General features: G+C 44.7%; 1 protein-coding gene across 1 annotated transcript in view; it reads left to right on the forward strand.

The window, feature by feature from the left end:
• LOC147110942 (inositol 1,4,5-trisphosphate-gated calcium channel ITPR1-like) overlaps positions 1-10992 on the forward strand; it is a 509662-nt gene that overhangs the window by 306713 nt on the left and 191957 nt on the right. Inside the window, exon 42 of the mRNA XM_085999984.1 lies at positions 6561-6751. Within this exon, the coding sequence (XP_085856110.1) occupies positions 6561-6751 (191 nt within the window). The remainder of the gene's footprint in view (positions 1-6560; positions 6752-10992) is intronic.

A 10992-nucleotide genomic window follows, 5' to 3' on the forward strand; every position in this document is an offset into this window, starting at 1 on the left:
GTGCATATCTCTAAAGATGTAAATAAAGCCCATAACCAATAATGGATTCCACAGAGGAGAATCCGATTACAACAACAATAACTTGTATTTATATCGCGCCTTTAACGAAGTAAAATGTCCCAAACTGCTTCACAGGAGTATTTTAAGACTCAAAATTTGACACCGAGCCACATAAGGAGAAATTAGGACAGGTGATCAAAAGCTTGGTCAGAGAGGTAGGTTTTAAGGAGTGTCTTAAAGGAGGAAACAGAGGTAGCGAAGCGGAGAGGTTTAGGCAGGGAATTCCAGAGCTTAGGGCCTAGGCAACAGAAGGCACGACCACCAATGGTTGAGCGATTTATAATCAGGGATGCTCGAGGGCAAAATTAGAGGAGCGCAGATATCTCGGGGGGTGAGGGGGGGTGGTTGTGGGACTGAAGGAGATTACAGAGATAGGAAGGGGCGAGGCCACGGAGGGATTTGAAAACAAGGATGAGAATTTTGAGATTGAGGCGCTGCTTAACCGGGAGCCAATGTAGGTCAGCGAGCACAGGGGAGATGGGCGAATGGGACTTGGTGCGAGTTAGGACACGGGCAGCTGAGTTTTGGATGACCTCAAGTTTACATAGGGTAGAACATGGGAGGCCAGCCAGGAGTGCGATGGAGGTAACAAAGGCATGGATGAGGGTTTCAGCAGCGGATGAGCTGAGGCAAGGGCGGAGACGGGCCATGTTATGGAGGTGGAAGTAGGCGGTCTTTGTTATGCTGCGGATATGTGGTCGGAAGCTCATTTCAGGGTCAAATATGACACCAAGGTTACGAACAGTGTGGTTCAGCCTCAGACAGATGTTGGGGAGAGGGATGGAGTCAGTGGCTAGGGAACGGAGTTTGTGGCGGGGACCGAAAACAATGGCTTCGGTCTTCCCAATTGGAGAAAATCTTTGCTCACCCAGAACTGTGTCGGACAAGCAGTCTGACAATTTAGACACCGTGGAGGGGTCGAGCGAAGAGATAGTGAGGTAGAGCTGGGTGTCGTCAGCGTACATGTGGAAACTGACGCTGTGTTTTTGGATGATGTCGCCAAGGGGCAGCATGTAGATGAGAAATAGGAGTCGGCCAAGGATAAATGCTTGGGGGACACCAGAGGTAACGATGCGGGAGTGGGAAGAGAAGCCGTTGCAGGTGATTCTCTGGCTATGATTAGATAGATAAGAATGGAACCAGGCAAGTGCAGTCCCACCCAGCTGGACGACGGTGGAGAGGCGTTGGAGAAGGATGGAGTGGTCAACCGTGTCAAAGGCTGCAGACAAGTTAAGAAGGACGAGGAGGGGTAGTTTACCTTTGTCACAGTCACAAAGGATGTCATTTGTTACTTTGATGAGAGCTGTTTCGGTACTGTGGAAAGGGCGGAAACCTGATTGGAGGGATTCAAACATGGAATTGCAGGAAAGATGGGCACGGATTTGGGAGATGACAACACAGTCAAGGACTTTGGAGAGGAAAGGGAGGTTGGAGATGGGGGCGGTAGTTTGCAAGGACCCAGGAATCAAGGGTTGGTATTTTAAGGAGAGGGGTGATGACGGCAGATTTGAGGGAGAGGGGACCAGTACCCGAGGAGAGAGAACCATTAACAACATCAGCTAATATGGGAGCCAGAAAAGGAAGTTGGGTGGTCAGCAGTTTGGTGGGAATAGGGTCGAGGGAGCAGGAGTTGAGTCTCATGGACAAGATGAGCACAGAGAGATCATGAGGGGAAATCGGAGAGAAACTGGAGAAAGATGTGAGTTCAGGGCTAGGGCGGGGGGAATCTTTAGAGGACGTTTGACCCAGTGGGCTAGGGGAAGGAAGGGAAGTGGCAGAGGCAGCTGAACGAATGGTGTCAATCTTAGAGACAAAGAAGCCCATGAGCTCCTCATACTTGTTATCGGAGGTGAGGGTGGAGGAGACAGGTGAGAGGGGTTTAAGAAGACGGTTAGCAGTAGAGAATAGGAGCCGGGGTTTATCTTTGCATTCCAGAATGATTCTGGAATAGCGAGCAATTTTGGCAGATGAGAGCAGGGCCTGATGATGCTTTGTGGTCCAGCCAGATCTGGCGGTGAATGGCTAAACCAGTTGTCCGCCATATCCATTCGAGCCTGCGTCCCTTGGACTTAAGGGAGCGAAGATGAGGGCCGTACCAGGGGGAACGGCCAGGGCGAGAGAGGGTAATTGTTTTAGTAGGGACTAGGGCATCAAAGGTGGTGGTGAGGGTGTGGTTGAGCAGATCGGTAGCTGCAGAAATGTCGTGGTGATTGGAAGGCCAGAGGCTGGACAGTTGGGATTTCATAAGTGCAGTTGTAAGAAAGTTGGGAGAGAGTTTTTCCCAGGGGCAGACACAGAAGGAAGTAGGGTGGTGGAAGGGGGATGTGGGTGGAGAGCGATATGAGGAAATGGTCAAAGATGGCTTTATCTGCAAGGTCGAGGGGGTGGCCGTGAATATGGGTTGGGGAGTTTACATGGAAGCAGAGATTAAGGGAGGGTAGGAGGTGAGTGAACTCGAGAGAGAGAGAGAGAGAGCATGATGAATTGAGATGGAGTTTGAAATCACTGAGGATGAGAAGTCGTTCGGTGTTGAGGGAGGAGAACAGTGAAGATATCTCAGTAATAACATTTTTATGGTACTTGGGTGGGCGGTAGAGAACAAGAATTTTAAATGAGAGGGGTGGAGTAAGATTACCAACCAATTTCACCAGAATGATCCGGGGCTTAGAGGATACATTATGAGGACAGGCTGCATAAATGTGGCTTGTATTCCCTTGAGTTTAGGTTGAGGGAGTGACTTGATTGAGATGTTTAAAATGTTAAAACATTTGATAAGGTAGATACAGAGAAACTCTTTCCTCTGGTGGGGGTATCCAGTGCAAGGGGCATAATCTTAAAGTTAGAGCTAGGCCATGCAGGAGCAAAATCAGGAAGCACTTTTTCCACGCAAAGGGTAGTAGATATTTGGATTTGGGTATCTCGGGATATGGAGCAAAGACGGGTAAATAAAGTTGAGGTGGAGATCAGCAATGATCTAATTGAATGGCCGAACAGGCCTGAGGGGCTGATTGGCCTACTCCTGTTCCTAACTTAATCAAGGCTATTCAAAACTATTGAAAAAAGAATGCTTAATATATTGACATAGTACATAAAGTGACATTGCTGATGAGGGTGTGTGGTTCAAAGAATCTCTCATACATGCTCTAAGTAGGGTTCGAAGGTAAAGCAGTTGTTTGTTCTTGTGCACACACACGCCCAAGAATTACAGGGATATTAAACCTGCAAGATTTTAGAACATGTCTTTTAGATGGCACACAAGTCCAACCCATTGATCAGCCCCTCTGAATTATTTTTCAACTAGCGTGCAGACTCTTTGGCTTTCCAGAGTTTTAATTACCATATCCATTTCTTGTTTTGTGTTCTTTTAAGTTTCCCAGTGTGCTCTTTAGAACAAGTTTTCTTCATTTTTATATATCACTTGAGCAAGGTATGACCTTACTTGGTATCTGTTTATTAGTTAACTCAAATTACTGTTTTGCCTCCCCCCCCCCCACCCCCCCCAACCCCCCCACCCCCCTAAGGGACTTTGAAGTTAGTTGAGTCTCTCGTAAAGTTATTCTGGCCTTAACTCGTGATTGTTGTCCCAATGGCATTCCAGCCTTTCCGCATCATTGACTGCCCATACTGTTAGTTTCTCCTGTAGGGCAAAGAACTGCTCAGAAGTCAAGTTCCATGTTAAAGGAACAGAAAAATGCCAGTTAACAGTCTAGCCAGAAACAACAACTCAGTGGATTTGAGCAGACTGAAATGCATATTGGGCTAGTTTCTGCATCATTACCCCAGCTAAAACTAGGGTGTCAGGTTAACGGATGTGATTCGCCAGCTCATTTGTGTTTTGTGGATGCCAATCGTTCAGTTACTAGCCTTTGCTGACCACTGTTCATCGGTCGCATCTGGCTTTTTTCCCACATGGGTGTAGTTCTAACGGGTCTTGCCATACATTTCTCTCCATCAGGTAGGTTACAACCCTTGCTAATGCTTTCGCCATGGGAATTGCATTTGGCTTCTGTGTCAACTAACATACTTCTGTCTCCCCCCCCCCCCCCCCCAACTGTTTAATCATGATTTAGCCTTCTGAGTTTATCCAATAATGAATCATTGAAAGATTAATGGCAAAAATTGGGGTTCAAGCCAATAGATTAAATGGAAATGTCAATGTTGACGCATTGCAGTTCTGGTGTGACGTTCGCAAACCTCTTTCCCTGTTTGGCACAGAAAAAGCATAATCTTTCCTTCATTGTGATGGGCAACATTAATGTAAGAGCCCTACCTTCAGTTGTATTGAGAGGCTGTGCAGACAACTGAATGAAGTTCTATGGTGAAGAAAACGCTGAAGATGCAGCTGATGACACACATTAGCTTCTTTCAGCATTATAATTTGTGAGGGTGCTTGTAAGGATTAATTATTTAAAGTATCTTCAGATTGATACCGGGGGCTAAAAGAGTTAAATTATGAAGACAGGCTGCATAGACTAGGTTTGTATTCCCTCAAGTATAGAAGATTGAGGGGTGATCTAATTTGAGGTGTTTAAGATGATTAAAGGATTTTGATAGGGTAGATAGAGTGAAACTATTTCCTCTAGTGGGGGAGTCCAGAACAAGGGGGGCAATACCTTAAAATTAGAGCTCGGACCGTTCAGGGGTGATGTCAGGAAGCACTTCTTCACACAAAGGTAAATCTCGAATTCTCTTCCCCCAAAATACTGCTGAGACTGGAGGTCAATTGAAAATTTAATACTGAGATGGATAGATTTTTTGTTAGGCAAAGGGTGTTAAGGGATATGGAACCAGGGTGTGTAAATGGCGTTAAGATACAGATCAGCTATGATCAAACTGAATGGCGGAACAGGCTCCAGGAGCTGGATGGCCTACTCCTGTTCCTGTGATCCTATTTTATTTGTTCCTACTAAAATTATTTTGCTAATTAAGCCTGATTTAAAACCCAAAGTTTTTCTGATTCTGTTACTTTTGAGCTGAAGTGCATTTGCTCACAACTGGTTTTTATCCTTTTTAAAAAAAATAAAAAATTTTAAAAAATCAAAACCCTAAGTTCAGGATGTCATAAAATCAGAATTGGAGACGATGAAAGGATTGAAGCCCAAAGAGCAAAGGCCAGTAAATGGCAGCCAAAAATATCTGCTCGCATTAGCGGAGACCTCCGCCTTTTGGTCCTTGGTCCTGACTTAACGCATTGAACTTTGCACTGTTTCAGTCAAAGCCACCATCCGAAGGGGTGACTGAGGGCTGGCGATTGGACTCACAGAGCCCGATGAGGGGATTGCACGCAGCTACACTTTCTCACCTTTTCGAAATGCTGGCCAAACCTTCATTTGCTCCAAGATATTTGGTTGCAGTCCTCAACTATTTGTTCCCCAGAGTTGCCTTTGAGACAGAATATTTTTTAACCAATCCCGCCATCGTGAAGCAGGCCCAATTAGGAAATTGTTGGTCACCTCGGCATGTGAAGCCGGCCTCATAGTTCTTTGTGCAGAACCACACTGATCAGATTTTCAGTGAGAATCTGTCTGATAAACAATCAGATTTGGCTTCTCTCGCTGGCTAGCCTCAAATTGATGATTTTGAGCTTGAAAAAGATAATAAAGCTACCAGCACAGGATTACCATTATTAGTGGACACCATTGTGACATTTACAGCATTTTACCCAGCATAATACAAAGTACAGGGTAGGTAGCAGCCTGCATTGTTGGGAAATGCTGGGAAGAGAACTTATTATGGTTGATCATAGTTGTCACAGCTCCTGTAGAATATTCTAAGAGGGACAGTTTTTAGAAAGTTCTGGATGGTATTTTTAGCTTCTCTGTGGAGTATTTCACATGCTTGCCAAAAGCAGCTTTGATTTGTTCATCGATGATTTCAAAGTTGCAAATCAATCAGGAATTTGAGTTTAAGACTCCCTTCTGGAGGTTTGCCCTCTTGGAGCGTTCAGTTGTGGGACGTAGTGAACGAAGGAAAGATTTACCGACCTTGGTAGTGTTTCCCTTCTCCGTCAAAGGAGGTCAATGTCCAGATATCAGAATGTCACGCCATTGTCCTCCCTACCTGATGCGAGCTTTTGTAGCAATCATTGCTGTAAATTTTTAGTATGTCTTTTGACCAATTTGTCCCTTTCTTTAATTCCCTTTTTTATAAACATAGCCTTATGCATTTTGTATCCGTGTCTTTGGATCAATTGATGGAATATCCCAAGGGCAGTATTGGTGTATCATATATGAATTGGATAGTCATATGTTTGATATTAAAAAGGATTCAAAGATGAGTGATTGATTTAGGATCTTCTTCAGTGTGTTGCAGCGACCAGGGAAGATCTTATTTAAGTAGATAATTGTAAAAGTTCTTTATTCAAAGATTAAATATTAAAACTTACAGATGCGCCAGAATATGTAGTAACTCAAACGCTCATTTGTTGCCTTGGTGTTGTTTAGCAAATCTGTTCAGTTTTTTCTTGTGCTAGGTTTTTGAGATTATTGTACGTATTTCAGGAGGTGGAGCCGGCCCTGGCACATTGAGCCGAGGTGAGATGAGCCTTGCGGAGGTACAATGTCACTTGGACAAAGAAGGAGCATCTGATCTGGTCATAGACCTCATAATGAATGCAACCAGTGACCGGGTCTTCCATGAAAGTATCCTACTTGCAATAGCTCTGCTGGAAGGGGGCAACACTACAATTCAGGTATGTAAAATGGTGAATAGAATGAGCCAAATCTTGACTGTTGTGGCCTTGTAATTAAGTGTATTATGAATTATACCATATGCTGGTCCGGCAATGCCTTGATTTAAAAGTTCTCATCCTTGTTTTCAAATCCCTCCATGAACTTGCCCCTCCCTATCTCTGTAACCTCCTCCAGCCCTACAACCCTCTGAGATCTCTGCGCTCCTCCAATTCTGGCCTCTTGCACATCCCCGATTTTAATCGCTTCACCATTGCCCGGGCCCTCTGCTCTGGAATTCCCTCCCTAAACCGCTCTGCGCCTCTACCTCTCCCTCCTATGGATGCTCCTTAAAACCTACCTCTTTGGCCAAGTTTCCTGTCCTACTATCTCCTTCTGTGGCTTGGTATCGGATTTTGTCTGATAACGCTCCTGTGAAGCGCCTTGGGGAGTGTTACCATGTTAAAGGTGGTGTATGAATGCAAGTTGTTGATTTTATTGGGCAGTTGCATAATTTCCTAATTAGGTGTTAGTATTTTGAATGTGTTTTAGTTTTGTTTGAGTAATTATATTTCCCAGTGTAAGCACCAATATCTTGAATTTTCAGCAGCGTGTAGTTTGGATGGCTACACAGTTAATTATTGTGGGGAAAAAAGCATCACGTGTGTTTTTCATCGCCATATGTACTGCTGTGCCAATTAAGTACTGCAACTGTAAAAGGACCATCTACTGAACTGCGTCTACAAAATCTACTAAAACTGCAGCTATCTTGAGAATGAGTTGCTGGAGAAAACTCTGGGGGATTGTGAAACTTTGTCTAGTTCACCAACGATCTCCATGGCAACTCCACACATTTCCACGGATAACATTACTGGATTTCTGTGTGGGATGTAAATGGTGGGAAGCCTTCTTGGTTATGTTCCAAAAATCATTTTGCAGTTTTCAGTAGTAATTGCAGAAATCTCCATTGGTGTTTCTGTTTCTACTTCTACTTGATGTTTATACGATATTTCACATTTTCCCCCCCAGTGGCCCTTTGGTATTTATTTCTCAATTTCCCCTCTTCCTGCCGCACTAAGCCATACCCTGGCTGAGAAGGTAGGCAGGTGCCAGGCCTATGCCAGTACCACACGAAGTAGCTATCGGGCAGAGCACAACTGCCTCAAGTATTCCTTCCTACCCTGTGTGTAAACACGTTGCCTGGATGGCATGGCTGGAATCCACCTTGCACTACACTGGTAAAGCAGGTTTGAGCTCCAATGTATCTCGTGACTGGAATACTCCATTTCCCACAATTTTTATCCCACCAATGTACCATTTCCATCTCCAGTTGACCAACAGGGGCCTAGGGAATCCTGCTTGAGTCTTTCGGATAAGACGTTAAACCGAGGTCCAGTCTGCCCTCTTGGGTGGACATAAAAGATCGCATGGCACAAATTCCAAGAAGAGTAGGGGAGTTTTCCCTGGTGTCCTGGCCAATATTTATCCCTCAAGCATCAAAACAGTTTATCTGCTCAAGTATATCCTTCCTGCATACAGTTTTGGTCTCCTTATTTAAGGAAGGATATACTTGCATTGGAGGCAGTTCAGAGAAGGTTCACGAGGTTGATTCCGGAGATGAAGGAGTTGTCTTATGTAGAAAGGTTGAGCCTATACTCATTGGAGTTTAGAAGAATGAGTGGGGATCTTATTGAAACATGTAAGATTCTGAAGGGGCTTGACAGGGTAGATGCAGAGAGGATGTTTCCCCTCGTGGGGGAATCTAGAACTAGGGGGCATAATTTCAGAATAAGGGGGCACCCATTTAAAACAGAACTGGAAGAGGACTGTCTTCTCTGAGGGTGGTGAATCTTTGGAATTCTCTTCCCCAGAGAGCTGTGGAGGCTGGGTCATTGAATATATTTAAGGTGGAGGTAGACAGATTTTTCAAGGATAAGGGAGTTGCGGGCAGTAGAGTGGAGTTGAGGCCAAGATCAGATCAGCCATGATCTTATTGAATGGCGAAGCAGGCTCGAGGGGCCAAATGACCTACCCCTGCTCCTACGTCTTATGTTCTTATGTATTATCACATTGCTGTTTGTGGGAGCTTGCTGTGCATAACTTGGCTGTCGCGGTTCCTACATTACAACAGTGACTACACGTCAAAAGTACTTCATTGGCTGTAAAGCGCTTTGGGACATCCTGAGGTCGTGAAAGGCGCTACGTAAATGCAAGTCTTTTCTTTTTACTCCTAGCCCTCGGCCAGTGCTATTGTATTGTGAAGTGCCTTGCCTTTCTGGTCTCTGCCTTTCCCAGTAATGTAATCTGAATCAATTTAATCAATCTGAAGTTCTCCATGAGGAGAATCATGGTTGGGAAGCTGCAACGTTCTCAGCTGGTTAATACACCAATGCTGTGTGCAACCATCCTCCTGTGTTTATAAATCTGAAATCTACAACGGATTCTTGAACTTTGCTACAGATTATGGTTTAAGTGTAAGCATGTTCCAGGTCACTGTGGTAGTCAGTGGAATGTATGGCTGCTGTCTTGTCTTTTCTATCCACAACATCTAAATGTAATTCCGCCCATATTAACCAAGGAGCAGAATTTATGATCTCCATGCAGATAAACTGCAGGCAAAAGCGTTCCACCCTCTTAATCAAGGGGAGGAAATAGGATTGATTTGGGATTGAGTTTGGAAAAGACCAAGGGATCCAGGGGAGCAAAGGAAGATGTGAATTTATGCTTTTCACAACTTTTTATTACCTTTAACTACAATAGCACTCATAATATCGGTGGAGGGGGTGTCTGAACTGCGGCCTCTGGGCCGCACTTGGCTCCCAAGACCTGGCAAAGCAGCCCTTGAAGTCCAGGCAGCTGAGACAGGGATTTTCATTTACATTTCTTAACTGCTGGATCGATTGAATTTTGTACAGCTGAAGATGTGAAGAGGGTTTTCAGTGCTGCTCACATTGATGGGTGGATCCTAAATTGGAACACCCAAGACCTGTGAGGATCTGCAATTTGAGATATATTCAAATTAATGGGAACATGGATTCAACCTCTGTGGCCAGCAAGGCTCCGTGGTACATATCCAAGTAGCCCAAAAAGACAAAAAAAAACTTGTCGCCCTTGTATTTTATCAGGAGTGGGATGGAATACTCTTCACTTGCCTGCATGGGTGCAGCTCCAAGAAGCTCGTCACTGTCCAAGTCAAAGCAGTCTGCTTGATCATCAACCCATCCACTCCCTCCACCACCATGGCTGCAGTGTGTACGATCTACAGGATAGACTGCAGCAACTCGCCAAGCATTCTTCAACAGCTCCTCCCAAACCCATGAACTCCACCACCTAGAAGGACAAGGTCAGCAGATGCATGGGAACACCACCAAGTTCCCCTCCAAGTCGCGCACCATCCCGACTTGGACATATATCACCATTCCTTCATCGTCACTGGGTCAAAATCCTGGAACTCCCTCCCTAACAGCGCTGTGGGAGTACCTTCACCTCATGGACTGCAGCGGTTCAAGAAGGCGGCTCACCACCACCTTCTCGAGGGCAATTAGGGATGGGCAATAAATGCTGGTCTTTCCAGCAACGCCCACATTCTGAGAGTTTTTTTTTAAATTATACCACGGTGCTTTGCAGGTTAACCAGAAGCAAGGAATGTCTTGTGATTATGTTTTCCATGTGTTTCTACTTGTGCCATGTTCTTCACTTCCTGCTGTTTCTCCCTTCGCATATATATATATATATATAAACGGATACATCTGTCTGTCTGGCTATACAATCAAAGGTTACAGAGCGTACCTACACATATGTTATATCAAAAGAAAGCTCATCATTAGGGGACTCTTGTAGGCATATTTACTTTTTGCTCGGACAAAAATTGTGCCGACGGTATCCAAAAAACGTTCAAAATTCCGCTCATTTGCATCGAGTGGGGGTGGGCCATCCTACAGTCGAGTGACAGGACCATTGACCAGTCCTACACTTCAGTGACCTGACGGTTGACCAATCGGTGCATGTGTGGGCGGGCCTTATCGTTCTGAACCGAGGTGAGTGGCCGCCATCTTGATTCCAAACTGTTCATTTCTTTTTCCCACTTTCTGCGTGTTTCTTTTCAAATCTACATTTCCAGCAAAAAAAAAAAATTGCTTTTATTAAATTGTTTTTAAAAAAAGTTAATTCATTTGTCAATATTTTCTATAACCTGATTCTTTTTCCTAACTTTCCCCGTTTTTGTAAGGCCTCAAAGCCTGGCCCCCTCCTGCCCAGCCACATC

Source organism: Somniosus microcephalus, chromosome 11 (assembly GCF_052327205.1).
Source record: "Somniosus microcephalus isolate GS21.2 chromosome 11, FLI_Smic_1.0, whole genome shotgun sequence".
NCBI lineage: Eukaryota > Metazoa > Chordata > Chondrichthyes > Squaliformes > Somniosidae > Somniosus > Somniosus microcephalus.